Consider the following 21,751-nt stretch of genomic DNA (forward strand, 5'->3'; position numbering starts at 1 on the left):
CAATGTCATATAGCAACAAATAAGGCCAACAGGATACTAGCATAAAAAGGGGTAAAGAGCATTGGTTAGACCACATCTAGAATATGGAGCACAATTCTGGGCCCCGCACTATAAAAAGGACATCATACTGTAGAACTAGAAAAAGTCCAAAGAAGAGCAACAAAGCTAATAATGGGATTGGAGAATTTAACCTATGACGATAGATTGAAGCATTTAGGATTATTGAAGATAGAAAAGAGACGTTTAAGGGGGGACATGCTAAACATGTACAAATATATCAGGGGCCAATATAAGGAACTGTCAAACACATTTTTTACTGTAAGGAAGGACTCAAGGAAACGGGGTCATGAGTTATGATTAGAGGAAAGAAGATTTCGTTCCATTAGAAGAAAACTTTTTTTTACAGTAAGGGCAGCAAAACTATGGAATTTTCTTACTGGTGAGGTGTGTCGGCAGACACAATAAATACTTTAAAATAAGGTTGGATAAACATCTATTGGTTAAAAACATACAGGGGTACAAGCAATAATCATGGTTTGAACTTAAATATATCAGTATACACTGTGTATAACAAGGGATGAAGCTAATACACCTAGGTTGAACTGGATGGACGCAAGTCTTTATTCAGCCTTAAATACTATGTAACTATGATATTTCAGTAAATATTTATATAAATATTTCATTCTTCACATGGGTCTCTGTTGCATCTACACTCTAATCTCTGGAGTAGAAACTACCTTCCTATTTCCAACGCAAGAATGGTACACAGACAAATATATGTATTTTTGGGGCACTCTTGTTTTGAAATGATAATAGTATTTAACTTTTAATAATATACTTCAGAATTTTTTTTAAATAGACACGTAACATATTAAAGAATTCATTCAAAGACACAAGTACATCACCAACAGACAGACAGAATGTATATTCAAATTTGTACAGCTGCTTGACATCTTGCATATAAATGGGGAAAAAACATAGTTATAACCCTTAGGATTTCAAGCAAATTCATATGTTATCATTGCAGATGTACTTCTGAAATTTGTGTCTCGATGCCAATTTGCACTTTAAATTATAAAAAGAATCTACCTGCATTGTGTAAGGTTATATTACCTTGGAAGGTACCTGTGGACCTATTTCCCTGGATGTTCTCTGTCTTCCTCAGGAGCAAGTGTGAAGGAAGACGGACAGAGAACATCCGGGGAAACGCATTGAGCGGTTTGAATGACTGCTGATCCATCCATGTATACCAAGTGATGTCCCACCTCCCACTGACGTCCATATTCTCCTGATTCTTTTGGATTACAACAACCATATGGGATACCTGCACTATTCCTAATTTCCAATACATAGGGAGAAGACGCCCAATAGGGAGGAAATTGAACCCTCAATATGGGAACTTTTGGGACTCTATCACCACCCTGTATTGGTCCACAAATAATACCAGAAAACATCGGATGGTAATACACATCATCTTATAATCATTTATCATTTGATAACAAGCCATTCTATATGGAGCTCTACAATATATGATCATTACATCTGTGTTATTCCCATAGCTCATTAGCATTATACATGATTTTAGGATTGTTTGGATGTCCTATGTATTTTTATGTGTAGGGGGGACGGCGGCACTCGCACAGTAAGAAAGACAAGGAGGCGTGGGTGTCCCAACGTTTCGTGGCTGTGTTGCCACTTTATCAAGGTGCCTACGAATGGTGCCTAAACATTAAATTGTCTATTTTAAACTGAGAGCCGTCTGGTCTACATATTGGTTCCGCCAGTGCTGGCACACTTCTTGTTTTTATCTCCTATTTGTTTGGGCTTGACAACCCAGTGCCAGCAGCTGTTGATAGCGCACCACTAATACTTTATTAACACTGGTAACACAGTATCTAAACAGCAAGATCCATAATAAACATAAATGCTATTTGTAACACAGTATATACTGTAAACAGCAAAACTTGTAATGAAAAGGTTCAATTGTATCAGTTCTGTTCAAAACATATTGAATAATATAAACAAAAGCTCCTATATATTACTGGGTGATTATTTTGAACGTTTGTCACTGCTACTATGCTCAGCGTGTGCATGCATTGAAGCTGAAAATGAGAATATGACACATATAATCACCCAGAAGGAAGAAAGATAAATGACAACACTTCTGCTGTTCAGGTGATACACTTGTCACAGTCTGTTACATATAGCATTGCAGACAGGACCAGGTCTATCAAACCCAAATGAGAGCGTGTACAAGAGGGTGATACAGAGAAAGTATAGTTTAATACAGTAGATGATTAGATCTCACGCTCGTCGTTCTCCTCCTTGTGATATTTTAGGTACTTATTTCCTAGCACGGCGCCCGTCTCATTGATTGTATGCCTTAAGTGTAAGGTACTTAATCTACAATCAATGCGATGGACCCGATTTTCTGTCAATCACCTGCTAATTTGCCGCGTTGATCGTGTCCATCGCGGCCCATTATAATGGGCCGCGATGCGACCGACACGATCAACGCGATTTTCCCATAGAGAATCATGTTAAATTATTTTTCAAGTCAAAATCGGGTTGATCGCGGCCCATTATAATGGGCCGCGATGCGTTCAACGCGATTTTACATAGGGGACAATGGGAAATGGGACAATGTGGCCAATTTCTCATTGAGTATGGTTACAAAGTATGGTTAATGCCCCCCCCCCCCCATTGTTAACGCCACCCCACTATTGACGTCAACCCGAAGCGTGGTGAGCGCAGCGAGCCCGTGAGGGGCAGCGGTACGCGTCCTCCGACCTTTTCATACCCCCACTATCCACATCAGCGTGGAGCTGATCTCAAAAAGTGTGGCGAGCGCAGCGAGCCACCGAGCCCAAAGCGTGGTGAGCCCCGCAAGGGGACGCGTATACCTGTGAAGCTATGCGCGTCCGCTCGACACGCTTCGGGCTCAGTGGCTCGCTACGCTCGCCACACTTTATAAAATCAACTCCACGCCGACGTGGATAGTGGGGGTATGAAAAGGTCGGAGGATGCGTACCGCTGCCCCTCGCGGGCTAGCTGAACCCGAAGGGGTTGGCGCCAATAGTGGGGTGGCGTTAACATTGGGGGGTCATTTAAAACATGAGGGGGGTTTTCTATTAAAATGGGGTTTTTAGGGGCTTTTTACATTGAAATCAATGTAAAATCAGGTCTCAGGGACAATTTTACATTGATTCCAATGTAAAAATCGGGTCGATCGCATCGCATGCGATGCGATCGATGCAATTTTTCCGACCCGATCAATACAATCAAAATCGCGGGCGCCGTGCTAGGAAATAAGTACCATATTTTATTACTGCCATTATTAATAAAACATGTAAGCAGATCATATAGAGCACATATATATCAAAGTTCCTAGCTATGCATGTGAATGTTTTACAATACAGGCGTACTTATAGAACCAGTGCATTCTGTTTTACCTGAAATGCTTAGCTTGAGGTAAACATGATGCCCCACCGGAACCTGAAGATGACAGCCTCGAGGCAGCTCAAAGCAGAATACTTTAGTATTGTGATTGATGTTCATGTGTGAAGATAGTCTGCATTTCCTATAATAGATTCCTTTAGGGAGAAATATGTAAAATGTGCTTGTTTATCAGGCAGATAAAGGGATTTTTGTAAGAACTTACCGTTCGAATCCCTTTCTCTGATATGGTCCTGGTGACACAGCTCAACACTGGGATGTAGGAGGGTCCGAAGGAGCCAGGCACCTATCCTAAAGCTTTAGAGGGTAGGCTCCTCCCCTACTGCATCCCTGGACTCTTCAGTTCATCTTTCAAAGCCACTGGAATACATTAACTCAGTACAAACGCCTGCACATATTATATGCACATTTTATAACAGAAAACTGTTAACTTTTAACCATTTTAACATGAACATCATGAAACTTCTGGCATACTTACTGAGCGTAAGGGAGGGATCGCTGTGTCACCAGGACCATATCAGAGAAAGGGATTCGAACGGTAAGTTCTTACAAAAATCCCTTTTTCTCTTTCAATGGTCCTGGTGACACAGCTCAACACTGGGACGTTCCAGAGCCGGTCCTTTGGGAGGGTACGCTCAGGTCTGCAGCTCTCAGCACTGCTCGCCCGAATGATGCGTCCTCCGACGCGAACTCATGGAATCTATAGAATTTGGCAAATGTGTGAACAGATGACCAAGTGGCAGCTCTGCAAACCTGCTCAGCTGTGGCCCCATGTCGAACCGCCCAAGAGGTGGCAACTGACCTGGTGGTATGCGCATTTATTTTGGCCGGTACTGGTCTACCCACTTTGGTGTATGCAAAGGCTATCACAGACCGCAACCACCTAGCAATAGTCTGCTTAGATGCAGGCCAACCAATCTTGTGTACGTCATACAATACCAACAATGTGTCAGTCTTCCTGACACTCTTCACTCTGTCCACATATATGCGTAAGGCACGCACAACATCCAAAGTTCTTAACTTGTCCCTTTTCTTAGAACCCTCTGGGGGTTGAAACACAGGAAGAACTATCTCCTGATTTAAATGGAAGGTAGATACCACCTTCGGTAAAAACTGAGGCACTGTTCTTAAAACAGCCCTGTCATCATGAAAAATTAAGAAGGGAGATTTACATGACAAAGCTCCCAATTCTGAAACTCTTTTAGCAGATGCTACTGCTAACAAAAACACTAGCTTCCACGTGAGAAACTTAAAGTCAGCCGACCTTAAAGGTTCAAAAGGTGCCTTTTGAAGGCATTCCAAAACCAGTGATAGATCCCAAGGTGCTACTGGTTGCTTGTATGGAGGTTTCAACCTGGATACTCCTTGTAAAAAGGTTTGAATTTCCGGCAAAATGGCTATCTTTTTCTGGAAATAGATGGACAAGGCCGAAATCTGCACCTTCAGTGACTGAAGGCTTAGGCCCGATGAAAAACCATCTTGTAAGAATTCCATCATTCTTGATAGCTTAAAATGAGATGTATGAGCCTTTCTTCTCTCACACCATCGAATGTAAGTCTTCCAGACTCTATAATAATTTGCCGAAGATACAGCTTTTCTGGCTTTTATCATAGTCTGTACTACTGCCTCAGAAAACCCTTTTCTTTTCAAAATGGTGGTTTCAATAGCCAGGCCGTCAAAATCAATCGATCTGAATCCAGGTGATTGAATGGGCCTTGTCTTAGAAGGTCTGGTCTCAGAGGTAGACGCCATGAGTCCACAGACAACCTCTGAAGCCTCGAGTACCAGGATCTCCTTGGCCAATCCGGGGCCACTAAGATCACTGGAACCTTCTGCCCCTGTATTTTCTTCAGAAGTCTCGGTAACATTGGTACTGGTGGGAATGCATAAAGGAGATCTCCCTGCCAGTGAATAGTCATGGCATCCACTGCCTCCGCTAGTGGATCCCTTGTTCTGGCATAGAACCTGGGCACTTGACGGTTGATCCTGGATGCCATCAGGTCCACATCCGGAGTTCCCCACATCGAAGTGATTTGGTGAAACACCTGAGGGTGTAAGCTCCATTCCCCTTCCTTGAGCTCCTCCCTGCTCAGGAAGTCGGCTTCTATATTCTCTATTCCTGGGATGAATATAGCCGATACAGCTGGAACATTCTGTTCCGCCCATAGGAAGATTCTGGACACCTCCCACATGGCCAATTTGCTGCGTGTACCTCCCTGGTGATTCAGATACGCCACAGCTGTGGCATTGTCGGTCTGAATCCTCAAAGGGAGGTTCTGTAACCTGTCTCCCGCCAAGGAAATGACTTTCCAGACAGCTCTCAGCTCCAAGATGTTGATTGGTAACGCTGATTCCTCTGCCGTCCACAGGCCCTGAAGCCTGAGATCCAGGACTATTGCCCCCCAGCCCCTGAGACTGGCGTCGGTAGTTACTATCAACCAGTCCCAGGTCTGTAATGACCGACCCCACTGAAGGGAATCTACTTCTGTCCACCATTTCAAGGATTCTCGGGTGTCCGAAGACAGCACTATCATCTCGGATTTCATGGTCAAAGTGTCTCCTGACCAAGCTGACAAAATGTTCCATTGGAACCTCCGAGAGTGGAACCTGGCAAATTGAAGCGTCTCGAATGACGCCACCATCTTCCCCAGGAGCTTGAGGCACCTCCATACTGAAATGCTCTGAGCCCTGAGAATCTCCTGGACTAGGGTGACCAGATCCCTGGCCTTTACCTCCGGGAGGAATACCCGATGAAGATGGGTGTCCAGTATGACTCCCAAGAATTGGAGCCTTTGTGACGGTACCAACTGAGATTTTTGCAAATTTAAAATCCAGCCGTGAGCCTGCAAAAAACTGATGGCCTCTGCCAAGTGACTCTGCAGCATGGCTGCTGACTCTGCTTTGAACAGGAGATCGTCCAAATAGGGTATTACTGTGATTCCCCTGAGCCTCAGCACCGCCGCCATTACTGACATTATCTTTGTGAATACCCTTGGCGCGGTTGCTAGCCCAAAGGGTAACGCCCGGAATTGTAAATGCAGGTCTCCTATGGCAAACCTCAACAAGGTCTGATGCTCCGGGTGTATAGGAACGTGCAAATATGCGTCCTGGACATCCATGGACGCCAAAAATTCTCCCTGGTCCAGACTCAGAAGTACTGACCGTAGAGACTCCATTTTGAAATGGTCTACCCATAAATGAACATTTAGAGACTTCAAATTTAGTATTGGTCTGAAAGACCCGTCTGGTTTGGGCACCAGGAACAGCGTGGAGTAAAAGCCTTTCTTCCACTCTGTCTTGGGGACTAGTGTCACCACCCCTTTTTCCAAAAGGGAGTGCGCTGCTCTCACAAGAGTTGTACGCAGCCGTGCCTCCTTTGGTAAGGATGTGGGAATGAACCTCTTCGGAGGTGGCCCTCTGAAAGGGATTTTGTAACCCTGTGTTATGATGTCTAGCACCCAGGCATCCTGGTCTAGAGAAGCCCAAGCGTCCCTGAAGAGTGTGAGACGCCCGCCCACTTTTGTCACTGTCGGGCAAAGCCCCTGACAGTCATGCAGAGGGTTTATCCTCTCCTTTATTGGCAGGCTTCTTGTGAAAAGAGCCAAGTTTTGACTTTTGTGTCTTGCCTCTAGAGGGCTGAAACCTTCCCCTGAAAGACTGTCCTCGAAAGGACGCACCACCTCTAGGGGAGGGCCGAAAGGACGGCTTAAAAGCAGAAAAACTGGACGTCTGCTTTGCTGAGGAGGCCGGCAGGAATGTACTTTTGCCGCCTGTGGCCTGTTTTATAATCTCCTCTAATTCGGTACCAAAGAGTACCTTTCCTTTGAAGGCTAATGTTTCCAGAGCCTTCTTGGACTCATTGTCTGCTTCCCAGGCTTTAAGCCAAAGCACTCTCCTGGCATTAATGGAGACTGTGGACACTCGGGTTGCCATTTTAATAGCTTCCTCCTCTGCTTCAACTGCATATTCTGCTGCTGCCTTAATCTTTTCTGCAAGCAGTAATGCACCCGGGTCAGCCTGCAGCATGGTGCATAATTCACCAGCCCACTCTATCATGGCCTTAAAAACCCAGGCTGAAGCAATAAGGGGTCGTAAGGTAAACCCCACCCCTTCAAAGATAGCCTTGAGGTTTCCCTCCAGCTTTTTATCCACAGAATCTTTAAAAGCTGCACCGCCCTGTACTGGTAATACAGTAGCCTTGGACAAACGTGCCACTGAAGCGTCCACAACTGGGACCCTTTCCCAGAGCTCCGCATGAGACTCTGGCATGGGGTACAGATTTAGGAATCGTTTTGGCATCTGAAGCCTCTTATCAGGAGTTTTCCAAGCCCCTTCTAACAATTCCTGTAACCCCTCATCTGAAGGAAAAGTAACAGCCTCCTTCCGCTGTCGCTTAAAAACACCTTTAACAGGAGTTTTATCCTCCACAGTCAGCTTTAAAGCCTGCTTCACAGCTACAATGAGATCCTCTATACCAGCAGCAGAGTTCTCTTCCAAATCATCACCCTGATCCCAGGGGATGTCAGTATACTCTCCTTCCTCTTCATCTACCACAGTAGTTAAAGCATAAGACCTTCTAGGGGTCCCTGCCACATTTTCATCCATTTTGTCCAGCATTTCACTGAACCTGTTAATCCCTTTTGCAGTATCCTGCATCACCTGGATAAGTGCAGGATCTGCCTGGGTAAGAGGCAAGGAGCCAGACGACTGCTGAGATGATGGCATAGGTCTCTGTGATTCTACCAGCCCATCACTCTGCCTGTCCAAAAGCTGCACCAAAGCGTTTACTGACCTGCCTAGGGCCCTGGCCCACGCAGGTTCCATATGCTCTGCCCTATGGGGATCACTGCCCATGGGTCTCACATCAGCGCAAGTAATACATAAGCCCCCCTTGGCCATCTGCTCAGGGACAAACTTTTGTGTGCAAACATTGCACGCGCTCAGTGCATTAAGGGCTCCCTCCCCCAAAACCACAGCCTGATGCTCAGACATGATGCAAGTGATAAATGTATATCTATCAGTATACACAGTGCAAACAATGTACAAGCGTTTATACAGAGGCAATGCACCCAATCACTTATCTGTCTGTTGGTTTCAACTGCGGGGAAGCGATGCCCAGGAAATCCAAGTCACTCTGCCAGGATCAGTAAGCCAGCTCAGCTCCGCTGCAAGCGTTCTGAAAGGCGCCAAAGTCAGAGTGAAGGAAGAGACCACAGGTCCCTGCTGCTGCGGGGTCCGTGACCTTTTGGCGCCAACCACCCCCAGCAAGCCGCTCCTTAGGTAGGATTTCCTAATTCCAGTGTCTCCCCCTCAAATGGGGATCACTTGGAACATGCCTGTCACAACGCTGCTGTCCTCTCATCTAGGAGCTCAGCGTGTAAGCTCCGCATAAAATGGCCGCCGCCATCACGGAGCGCCTGTCCCCCATGATCCCCACCTAAACGTGGAGCCGGTTTCAGGGTACTCCGGAGCCCAGGCAGCCTTTTAGAAAAGGCTATAAGCGCTGCACAGGGGGACCAGACAGTGTCTCCCTTGTGCACAGTGAGCTGACAGGACGCGCTTCTGTCAGCTCCTGCTGCGCAAGCAGTGTGAGGATTCACTATGAGAATCCTCACACTGTGCCTACCTAGCTAGGGTAAAAGTTAATAAAATAATAAAAATCCCCTAACTACTCTAATTCTTCGGCTGCTCCTGCAGCCCTTTAGAATAGCACCCACTCCAGTGGGCACCTAACACGAACTGAAGAGTCCAGGGATGCAGTAGGGGAGGAGCCTACCCTCTAAAGCTTTAGGATAGGTGCCTGGCTCCTTCGGACCCTCCTACATCCCAGTGTTGAGCTGTGTCACCAGGACCATTGAAAGAGAAAACTGCTACTTAACAAAACAACACTTGAAAGTAAAAAAATATTTCTGTTGTGATTAAAACTTCCACGTGAATATAAGAGTAATTATGTTACACCCGCAAACAAACAAATACAAACCTCCTTGCAATATTTAGTATATGTCAATTAAAAACACACATAAGAGAGTTTGTATGACCGAGAGAAAGAAAAAGAACAGGCTTTCATTATTACAATTAATTTTGCTGCCATAAAATCAAGTTTGCTAAAAGCGAGCATAAAAGGTGTTTGTTCACAAAATCAGCTTGTGACAGAAATGTGATATCTGTGCGCATCTGAGCCCAAAACGGTGTATGACGTGCTTCAATGACTCATCTCAAATTAATCAGCACAGCTTCCCCATGCTTAGTCGTCATATTGCACTGCAAGACAAACAACCTTTTGGGTAAAAATATGTGAAAAAGATGACAAGGTCTAGCAGAGTTGCATAAACCCATTGGCACACTTACGACCGGCCTCTTGCCTCACACTGTGAATGGAGGTTAGTTGTACAAGAACACATCTATATTTCACAATTGCAGAGCAGTGGGATGCAAAATCAACAGTATTTACGATTTTCTGAAATAAATCATGACAGAAATTTTATCTATCAAATTATTATGTAATTCCACATAATCAACTTCATTCATAAATTAACAATATAGTTTTTGTAAAAATCAGATGACAATTAATCCACAAATCAAACACTGATTCAAAGATCAGGGGGGCAGACGTATGAAGCAGAGTGATAAGGGAGGAGAAGTGAGCCAGTGGAGTAGTTGTCTATGGCAAATAATCAACATTGACGTAAAATCTATAATTTGCATAGTGTCAAATTATACAGTACAGCTGATTGGTTGCCATGCGCAACTTTTCCTCCCTGATCACTGCTTCATACATCACAATTTGATTGTTTTCATTTGAGAGTTAAACTGTATTGTATAGGGCAGGGCTGGGCAACACCGGCCCTCCAGATGTTGATGAACTACACATCCCAGGATGCTTTGCATTAGTTTTGCTATGTGGCCATGCTGAAACTGATGCAAGGCATGCTGGGATATGTAGTTCATCAACATCTAGAGGGCCGGTGTTGCCCAGCCCTGGTATAGGGTGTCACTACCCATATGTTTTAGCTTTACTGTTCAATGGTGCATCCACCTGTCCCTATGCCATGGACTCCTTGGGTGAAATGTAATTGGATGAGAGATTCAGACAGTGAGAGATTTGGTAAGAAATCTCTAGTTTTTTTTAAAGCGGCAATCACTGGAGATTTCTTACCAAATCTCTCACTTTCTGAATCTCCCATCCTATTTCATCCCTTATGTTTACTAATGACTGCTTATGCGTATTTCCTGTTGCTCTAATTATAAAACTAATATGTGTAGGTATTTCAAATTTAAAAATGTTATTTTCATAGTGGTAGTTGCGGAGGGTTGGGATCATTTGGTCTACAGCATGATGGTCAACAGTCATTAGGTCGACACCTTTAGGTTGACATGGGAAAAGGTAAACATGGGTGTTGGTCGACATGGTTATAGGTTGAAAGGTCATTAGTTTGACGGGTCATTAGTTCGACAATGTCTAGGTCGACATGGGGTTTTTCAATGTTTTTTTTTTTTTACCTGAATGTCAACACAGTCGACATGGACACAGTTTAAAGTGCACCGCATCCGCTCGCTATGCGTCGGGCACGGTGTCTCGCTACGCACGGCACATTATTTTATTCGCCCACCATGCCCTAGTGGATGGTAGGGCATGAAATACCGCTTGTCAGCACCTCAGCTCAAAAAAACAGTGAAAAACCAGATGTCGACCTTTTGACTGTCAACCTAGACACTGTCCAACTAATGACCCGTCGAACTAAAACCATGTCAACCTTTTCCCATGTCGACCTAATGACTGTTGACCATTATGCTGTAGACCAAATGACTGCATCCCCTTGGGGAGATGAAGTGTGGGGCAAACAATCATTCCAGAAATTCCAGCCTCCTTCACCTGATTACAAGAAAATGTATCTTGTGTATTTTTTTTTAAAGTAATAGATCTTCTCCTACATAAATACATGTAACTTCTGTCAATACAGTCATAGATTGTACAAAGCTGCCAATGCAAATGTAGTTCTCCAAATCATTGGCAATTTTGGAGAAAGCCTAAAGGCCCTAACCAACTTGACGATTTGTTTCATGATATTTATTAATAATCTTATCAATACCGTCACCAGGTCCTCGCTCAGTACATGCAGTTATTGTTGATATAGCCAAAATTGACCTGCATTTACAGAGGACGGGGACGTCATTATTGACTAGTAGGAGTATGCATCGTTCGTTGCATACACACTGGGCGATATGATGAATCATTTCACTCACAAGGACCAAAATGAGCACTACCTTTCATTAAATCGTTCAGTGTGTATGCACCTTAAGTATTTGTTTACAAATTGTAATTGTGATGCAAAATAAAATCTGTAGTAAACAAGCATTGCTTGTAACAAACTTGATTATGTTGAAAAAACAATACCGATTTGCATAGTAAGTACAGTTTTCATTACAAAAATTAGACATCAAAATATATATATTGACAATACAAAATTATTTTAATATGGAGGTGTTCTTTCTATAAATGATGTGACCTTTACAATTATGGACACAAATTAATGTTCTAATAAATGGAAATTCACAGAAATGCACATTAAACGTAGAATTTAGACTTCAAAAGCATAAATACTTTCCTGCCATTTTAGGTGAATTATACAGTAGCACTAATTCAATAATAGAAGAGAACAGCAGGGAAAACGGACTAATAGTAGCTGCCTGCAGGCGGAACAGTTCTGCTGTCCAGCTGAAAAAGCCTTTTGACACACTTATTCAAAACTGATTTACACATTTATTGAAAACGTTAATTATGATCTATAAACATATTTGAAGTATGTGCAAATGGGCTGACATGCATATATAAAAGTATTTATTTATTTGAACTTGAATGGTTAAGTGCACAAATCCTATCTAAATGAATAAATCATAAGTTATTTTTTTTATAACAGCGACAAACAAAGAAAGTGTGCCTGTCATAACTAATTTGCATGCTTCACAATGAACAGATTTACAAATACATGGTTTTACATACTGTATATTGAAAGGGTTTTAAGTTTACAAACATTCTGCAATAAGTAGTAGTTATTATTATTGTTTATTTATATGGCGCCACAAGGGTTCAGCAGCGAGGGGGTTTTGGTTTCACTGCACCAGACATGCAGGTCATGGTTGACTGTGCAGCAACATAATTCTTGGACTGGGACAGAACCGGATGAAAAATTGGAATAGGAACATCCAAGGAACAGATCACAGGGGAACTAGGCCTCAGTAGTGTAATTCACTAGGGAATGCACAGGCTAGAATGCTGGAGTATGGAATATGAGCCTATACTCTGGCACTGAAGAGAGTCCAAAAACTTTCTTTATAGGGTTCTAAAAATTTTAAACAGAGTGGCACACGTGTCCTTATTGGAAGTGTGGTCGCTTATTACTGCCAGGCGTAGAACCCTAGAAAGTAGCTGTCTGGAGGAGTTGCCACAGCGAGCAGGTTATCTCCTGTCCACAGTGGACGAGGAGATCCGTTCCTCCGGGCCAAGTGAATGTCCTAGTTTTTGCGCGATGTATTATGTACAATGTTATAATTTAAGATTGTATGCAGGGTAAAAACAGACTGCTTTTGTATGTAGCCCACAAAGTAAAGGTGCCCATACACGCACCAATCCCGGCGTGCGTTCTGGGCTAAAATAGCATCGCATTGCATGCCTTGTGCATGCAATGCGATGCGATGAAAAGCAAGTACAAAAAGTATGTGCAGCACATACTTTTTGTACTGTGCGATGAGGTGCCGCGGGAGCGCGCACCTCAAAGCACAGATCGCACTGCAGGGATTCGGTGCGGGTATGGGCACCTTTAGACAGCTACATTTTTACACTGCAAATTTGAGGCTAGCTAGGACACACCCCTCCCAACTGCCCCACCAGCAGTGTAACACGGTCCTATCAAAGTTACTTCTTTTTTTTCTCTGCTCTAGACTCTAAAACCCCAACTCTGTGCTGCAATGAGACTGTTAAATCACATGACTAAGATTAACAGACCTGTTCATGAATTTGACAACCAAAAATTTGTATAAAAATTGTTGAAACAACCACTCTATTCCAAAAAAAACAACAAAAAAAAACAGGGAATACTTTAATGTTCTCACTATAGTGTATTATGTACAGCAGTGTTTTTCAACCACTGAGTCATGGCAAAATAGTGTGCCTTGCGCGGTTCTCAAGTGTGCCCCCAGATCTAGAGATGCCCAAACCAATTTACAGACACCACCAGTTCAACTGTTATTTACTGGTCTCTTGTTTTCATGTAAAGCAGGCATGTCTAACCTGCGTCCCTCCAGCTGTTGTGAAACTACACATCCCAGCATCCCTTGCAATCGTTTTAGCATTCCCTAATAGCAATACTATGGCAAGGCATGCTGGTATGTGTAGTTTCACAACATCTGGAGGGCCGCAGGTTGGACATGTCTGATGTAAAGGGCCAATGTATTATTACCTGTGGGGACCAGTGTGATTGTTTTTTATATGGGGGGCCAGTGTGTTTTGTCTCTCTACACCTACATATTATTATTTAGTTTATGAGAAACAATAAATGCACATAACATTTTAATAAGAAATGGGCAATGCAATAGGAGTTTTGAATTTGACCCTTTGTATCAAATGGGTTGATCGTACACATACAAGAAGCTACAGATCTGTCCACATATATCTATCCACAAAATTGTGTCAGGTAGACCCGTTTGGCACATGTAACCCTACTTCAGGTTTACATGTATTATATGAATATGTACATACGTATAGATGATTAAAGTAAATGTTATAAAGAATTGTATAATGTATATATCTGTGATGTGATTCAATGTACAATGTCACTGTTATTTGTGTATTATTTTGCGGATATGACAGAGTTAATGTAGTAGAGAAATTTCTAGAGAGGACTACTGTTGATTATCTCGAGATTGAAACGTCCCTGATCCCTCGAGGGGATCAGCTGGTACCGGAGAAAGGGTATAAAAGGACGGTCGGAGGGGGCTACAGGGGCAGAACTGACAGCCCTTCTATAGAGCTTGACTCCCTGCGCCAGAGTTGTAGACATTTCGGCCAGCAGTACCTGGCGGCCGGGGAAGTGAGCCCAAATAGATAGGTTGGTAGCGGAACACCTCGTAGCCTCACCGCTGTCGGAAAAGAGCTGTACTGTAAACATACAGCGGCGGGAGGCAAGGGGTTGGGAGCCGCACCGACCCGGCAGGAGGAAGATTTGCTGCTGCTAATAGCGCTGAAGTGACTGTCAGCGGCTATTGCCGGAGAAGAGCGCCGCTAGCAGAGAATAGACAGCCGTACTCACCCTGCGGCGGAGAGACACGGAGTAATAGGAGAATTTGCCGCTGCTGGAAGCCTCGCGGAGGAGCAAGGCGAGTGAGGGGACCGCCAGCAGCCGCTGTTGGAAGCCGCTGCCAGAAGCCGCGCGGTCAGAGGATCAGGAGAAGCGCCGCTGCTGCCGGAAGCCTCGCAGCAGAGAAGGCAGGCGAGTGAAGTGTCCGCGGGCAGCCGCTGCTGGAAGCCGCTGCCAGAAGCCGCGCGGTCAGAAGCACAGGAGAAGCACTGCCGCTGCCGGAAGCCTCAGGAGTGAGGCAGGCGAGTAAAGTACATGCCGGCAGCTGTTAATAGCCGCTGGTAATAGCCGCATTCGCTCTCGCCACGCTGAGTGACTTTATAGACTTTTGGACAGCCTGTGGCTACTGAGTGCGCCTGTGTCCAGATAAATATATCGCAGCTAGAAGCCGGAGCATTGTACTACTGCCGCAGATAAAAGTGGAGTACAGCAGCGTAGACCAGAGTAGGGGAAGGAACCTCATTACCCCCCAGCTAAGCCCTCATCAGCACCAGCTAAGTTCAACATAACAGAGAGGGAGACGTCGCTGACAGAGCAGAGCGGCCGAGGTTGGTAAGGTCAGTTGCTGAAGGAGCGGTGTATCATTCACTGTCACTTGCAAAAGAGCTGCCCGCTGTAAACATAATATTAGAGTGACAGTGGAGAACACCGGCTCATATTAGGACTGGCTGATAACCTTACTGCCCAGACAGAGAAAGACAGATCACCCACAGTGAGAGAGCCTAAAGCAAAAAAGCTAGCCGAACCCCAGCAGTCAAGTTCAAGTCTAGGGACAGTTTCCTATACCTCTCAGGAGCATCCAGGAAAAGGGTGAGATCAAACTAATTTATATACTTATCCACTCTACAGCATAGAGATAGGACAGCTTAACTATACTCCCCTATACAGAGGAAGCTTCTGTGTAAACTAGTCAAATCCAGGCAGGCAGCCAAAAGTATACCTTCTGTTACTTTGTATGCGAAAGGAACAGACTTCATAGAGACTAAGAAAAGGATTGATTAGATTGGATACTCCTAGCACAAGCATAAGTATCCAATTCTAATACTTTTCTACTACTATTGATAGACACACAGTATCCCCGAAGGAAAATCATAATTACTTCATACATATGCTAAACGAGGACAATATGGGCCCCAACGCGCGCCAACACTAACAATAATACAATGCATTGTATACACAGGTTTTTTTCCCTAACTGGCCAGTTATAGCAGTAAATGGTTATTGAGGTAATTTTTGTATTGCATGCAAGGGAAGTCTCTGTATAGGATAAGGGGAGGTTATAGGGACTGTATTGTATTGTGGTGAAAGTGTGTATTGTATTATATTGTTACGCTTATTTATCGTACAAATGTGTTAGTACTGTTGCTGTTAATGTATATCTATCCTTTATATAGTAAATAAATAACCTATTAACCTATGCAAGGGATGTGTTTCCTTTGCCTGTAGTAAATCAGCAGCCAAGGTATAGGTAATTGTTGCTGGGAAGAGTGTTTTCCCAAACTACACTAGTTAAACAAGTTTGGGTGGAGGCACATTGAGTAGTTGGGTTATACACACAACAGAAATATGCATCTATACACATTTGGGGGAATTTAATTGGGAAAAAGGTTTAGGGCCAGAAGTATCAAGCTTCAAAAAACGATAATGTGGAGAGTGATAAACTACCAGCCCATCAGGTAGGAGCTGATTGGCTAGCTGTTTATCACTATTTGAAGCTAGATACATTTGGTCTTTAAGGTGTGTTCACAAGGTGCGATTTTGCTTGCGAATCGATTGGGATCAAATTATGATTGAACGGCACGCATAACACATTTGATCTTTACTATATAGTCTTGTCTACTTCACTGTTCCATTTACACAAAACGAGATCAAATTGGCATCGAATGAGGCTGAAAATTGTTCAATGTCTATTCGATTTTGATATGATTCCCATTGGATTTTGACTATATAGTCAAAATCAAACACAAATTCTCACCGCGTGTACACAGCATTAAAGGTAATAAAAACTTGTGGACCTTGCACCCAATTTTGGATTACCATAGGTATGTGTGCTCCGGATACCCGTGGTATCCAATTTAAAAGAATAGTTGTGTGTTTTTTTGCTGTGAAAGCCCCCACGCCACATGAATAAACAATATATTTTTTAAAAAGATACTCCCCTTTCGTGTGGTCTATCCACTGGGGAGGGGGCTTCTGGTAGATGTACTTCTCCTAACTGCTGCCTCCTAAGGGTGTGACACTGCACACAGGGGCTCTCTCACTCACACACACACACACATCCCAGCTCTCTGCTGCTAGAGTCCAGATCCTAAACATAGAATTTGACGATCCTGACAATGGAGCTGAAAACACTGCTTTGGGAGACGAGTACTCACTGCCTAATTGAGTTAATTGGGAACTGCCAATTGCTTAGTGATCAGAGGGGTGCCACCTGGGTACTAGCGCAAGTCCTGGTAATCTGGTGATTTTTTCCTAAAAAAAATATTTTTTTTTTTCCAGAAATCACTGTCTCGTTTTCTAATTTAAGAATAGGAAAACTGTGTGGCTGTGGAAACAAATGTCTCATTTTCAATTCTGCAATTGAATTTCAAAACCCCTTTTAATTTTACACCGGGGTATAAAAAAAATAAAGATGTGTAAAAATCATTCTCATCATGTACAGTTACAAATAAGCTTATTTCATACTAACCTCTTTGGGAACTTTTAATAAAAGTATCATGACCTTCCATGGTTTGTCCCAAGCTTTTCCAGACAATGTTATCCTTTTTCTGTATAATCACTTCTACGTTTCCAGTTTTCGATGAAGCATGAACTAAATAAAAATGTACATGTAATGTCTACACATGTCAACAACTATAATAAGACCAATTAAGAAATAATTACCCTGTGACATTGTTCAAGGAAAAACACCCACATATTACGAAGAACTTTGACAAATCCAAACAAATACTATAATTTATTTATTTAATCTAGAAAAATACTACTAGAACACTCTCCCTCTGCCTTTTTCCTTTGTCTTTATATATCTATATTTTTCTATCTACAGACTCAGATGTCAGCCTGCCACCAAAGCACAATTAGTAAAATTGAATAGAGGACGCACTTTGGAATCTAGTCGATTAACGCATAACATGAGCATATAACTATGAATACACTTCATTCATTATGGGTAAGATGTAGTCTCTATGTATGAACAGATATGACAACAAAAACAAACAAAAAGAGACAACAGATCACAGCAATTTTCCTTACAGTTCTAGGTTGTGGGCTGATGCATTTATTTCAAATATACATATACAGGGTTGTACTGAAAACTTTGTGGGCTCCATAAATGTCGAGAAAGACTCATTGAGTGAGAGCGAGAAAGAGTGTCCGTTTCAGGGGGAGGGGGGAGAGAGACACACAGAGACCATGTCAGTGACAGAAGGAAGGAGATATAGGGAGAGACCATGTCAGGAAAAGAATAGAGACTGATAGAGCAAAATACGGGGGGCATTAAGGGACAGATGAAGTGGAGGAACAAACCTCAAATAATATTGGGGCATAGATGGATAGGTGGACATATGGGCGTAGGTGGACAAATGGACAGACCGAGCACCATATGGAGGAATAGACAGATTTTGCAATCATTTAAGGACATACAGAGGACCAAATGGGGGCATGGACGGACAAGAAGTGGCACACATGGACGGACAGACGGGAGGTGGACAGATGGAGCACCATAGGGAAGGGAGGATCTCACCAACAGCGGGATTGTGTGGTAATGTCCAGGCATGATCATTCAGTGTCGCTCAGCCATGCAGTGCAAGTACACTTGCTTTGCAAAAAGTGGCTCTGGGCACAAAATGAGGGTGGCTCTGCCTCCCACCTCCCTCCCTGTGAAGTAAACTGCCAGGCCCTGTACCCAGTGTGCGTCAGTACCAATTAAAAATAAAATATAAAATAAAAGTGTACTTTTGGTATTGCCTCCAGGCGTTCCCCCAGGCCCCAAAGCAGCTCCACCCTTTATTTATCTTTGAGAAACTGAATCTGTATATAAAGCACAATGAAAATTGCCCTGAAAAAAGCTGCACCCACTGCGTCATAGAAACTTATTGTACAGATTCATACATATACAAGGGTCACATATAATAATCAGTGCAGTGTACTGAAGCATTGCGATGAGTTTGCATGAATAAAAGACACTAGGCCTGATTTAGACATGACCGCTTATCAGCAAAGTTGCAGATGACTAGTAGTTATCCCCCACCCAGACAGAAAGAAAATCCACCTCGTGTAAATTTGTGAAAAAATTGCTATCTGCTATTCTGTCGCACATCCATAAGTAATTCATAAACTATATAGTGTTTTTTTCCAGTAAGCAAATTACCAGGTTAAAGCTTTTCAACACGGAAATTTGCTGAAAAACCAGGGTCAGTGAACCGTTATTTAATACCAGGGTTGACCCTTTCACACCACAGAAAAAAAAACAGTTTTTTCAGTAAATTCCTGGGTTGAAAAGCTTTAACTAGGTAATTTGCTGATGTGTGAATTGGGGTCAGACTACATCGGCAAAATGACTGTGGGTGGGTGGTGTGAAAGGGGTATAAGTCTGACCCTTCCACAACTTTGCTACAGATACAGGCTGATCGAGGCCAGAGCTGATGTCACACACCCTCTCTTAAATACTAGTAAATACTGTAGGAACCAGCTTTAGTGGTAAATCCCTTAAAATAGGTTTATGGTATTAGTTGGAGGGGATGCGGTCAAAATCCCGGCGGTAGGAATCCCGACGGTCGAAATACCGACGCCAGAATCCCGACCGCCGCAATGCCGGCACTTTGTCCCTCTATGAGTGTCCACAACACCCATAGAGGGAGAATAAAATAGTGTGCCGAGCGTAGCGAGGCACCGGGCCCGCTGCATGGTGAGTGCAGCGAGCCCGTAAGGGGGGCGATCCACGGCCCCCCTTTGTTGGCATTGCGGTGGTCGGGATTCCGACTGTCGGGATTTCATACTGATCCCTGCTGGAGGTGCCCCCAGAAATTTAATAGACACTATTCAAGTAAGGCGGAGGTTCAGTTGCTGTTGAAGCCAAACAACGTAATTTCTTAGTGTGCCATCACCAGCAACCAAACCTCCCCCTTGATTTTCTATTCTTGATCGGCCGCTATTTCCTCCAGGGGAAAGAGTGGCCTCTGCCTATTCAATGCTGCTATTTTCGACAGCATTGAAGGCTGATTCTGACAAAACAGATCCGACTGTAAAACAAGTCGGATCTGTTTTGTCAGAAACGGCTGCGGATTGTCGAATTCAAATCAGTTATTAACAATCCACGTCCATTTTCGCTGACAAGCCCACTAGCTGAAACTTGACAGCTGGAACATTGAATACCGGCTGTTGAGTTGCAGGCGAAAAGGGCCCAGGATTCCAACGGTCAGGACGTTCCGACAGTCGGAATACCATATTCGATATCCGCTTTGTTTCATGTTTAAACATATTATACAAACAATATGGAAATCTATCACATCATACAGTAACCTTAGCAAGACAGGCAGGGCTTAACAGAGTTAATAGAAAACAAAGCAAATACTGGTACTTGTGTAATAGCATGGCCCCCGTTACGTAGTTAGCGTAGCGTCCCTGTCAGAATCAGCGTAGTGTTCGCACGGTCAGCATAGTCAGTCAGAAGTAGTGTAGCGTTCCCACGGACGCTTAGCGTAGTTAGCACCCCTGTCAGAAGTAGCATAGTGTTCCTGCGGCCAGCGTAGTCAGCATCCCAGTCAGATTCAGGGTAGTGTTCCCGCGGCCAGCGTAGTCAGTGTCCCTGTCAGGTACAGCATAGTGTTCCCGCGGCCAGCATAGTCAGTCAGCGTTACGCAGTTACTGTAGTCAGTCAGAGGTTAAGGTGAAGGTGACCGGCTGTATTATTTCTGAAGCTCTGCGGAATGGCTGCAGAACTTCTCACGATGTTTAACCTGCCGCAGACAAAGGAGGAGTCAGTGGCATTTTTTCAGCAGCACCATTTGCTGCCACTGACACAAACCTGTGTTAATGGACATCCAATGCGCTTGAGTATGAAGGAGTGCATGTGGCGCTGCCACATTAAAACCTGCTGAAATTCTCTGTGCTCTGTGAATTTAATGTCTCAGCCCCAACGCCGGATTAGCGGTCCGGGAAAAATAATTGAGGTGGACAAGAGTCTGTTTGTACTGTTTGTACAGAGAAAAAGTCATGTCGGACGCATACTGCCTCAGTGGTTGTTTGGACGCATATCCAGAGACACCGGTGAGTGATTTAGAATGCCTGTGGACAGACCTGACAGCCATCAACAAATATATAGAACTGGGGAAGACTAGATCCTCTGATTGCTGGTGTGCATATAACACTCAACAGCTGGAACAGGCAGGGTACCACCGCTATAATTTTTTTGATCCGGAGACTGGGGTTCATACCCAAAACATCGAATGCCTTTGGGGATCTTGTAAGTAACGTAACAAAAAGCAAAGGGGCACTGCCCACCAAAATCTGGACTCCTATCTCCAGGAATTCATTTGGTGCAAAACTGTCTGCGCAGAAGACACTTTCCAGCGGATTCTATATGCCCTAACTCTGCTCCCAAAGGCTGACAAAGCAGACTACACAGATGCAGACACAACTGCGTCAACTTCAGCTGCAGTTTCCATGAATGCAGAAACTGAAGAATAACTGTTTTATTCTTTTATTTGTCTTGTTAATTATTGTACTTTAAGTGCTTTTTGTCTTCTTTATTATTCACTAAAGTCCAGTTACCTACATTACAAGCGCAGCGAGCCCCGCGAGGGGACACGTTACGTGTCCCCCACAAACCTGTTCATACCCCCACTATCCACGTCGGCATGGAGTTTATTTTATAAAGTGTGGCAAGCGCAGCGAGCTGAGCCCGAAGCATGGTGAGCGCAGCGAGCCCAGTGAGGGGACGA

General features: G+C 43.9%; 1 protein-coding gene across 4 annotated transcripts in view; it reads right to left on the minus strand.

Moving 5' to 3' along the window:
* Positions 1-21,751, minus strand: part of CYB5R4 (cytochrome b5 reductase 4) — a 147,759-nt gene that overhangs the window by 28,191 nt on the left and 97,817 nt on the right. For 2 of the 4 annotated variants that reach the window (XM_083177122.1, XM_083177123.1), the window contains exons 10-11: positions 17,500-17,622; positions 3,453-3,593 (exon numbers count right to left, since the gene is read on the minus strand). In XM_083177122.1, the coding sequence (XP_083033248.1) occupies positions 3,453-3,593; positions 17,500-17,622 (264 nt within the window). The remainder of the gene's footprint in view (positions 1-3,452; positions 3,594-17,499; positions 17,623-21,751) is intronic. The other 2 variants (XM_083177124.1, XM_083177125.1) reach the window with 2 other exon arrangements.

Source organism: Crinia signifera, chromosome 3 (genome assembly GCF_055691185.1).
Source record: "Crinia signifera chromosome 3, ASM5569118v1, whole genome shotgun sequence".
NCBI classification, from domain to species: Eukaryota; Metazoa; Chordata; class Amphibia; order Anura; family Myobatrachidae; genus Crinia; species Crinia signifera.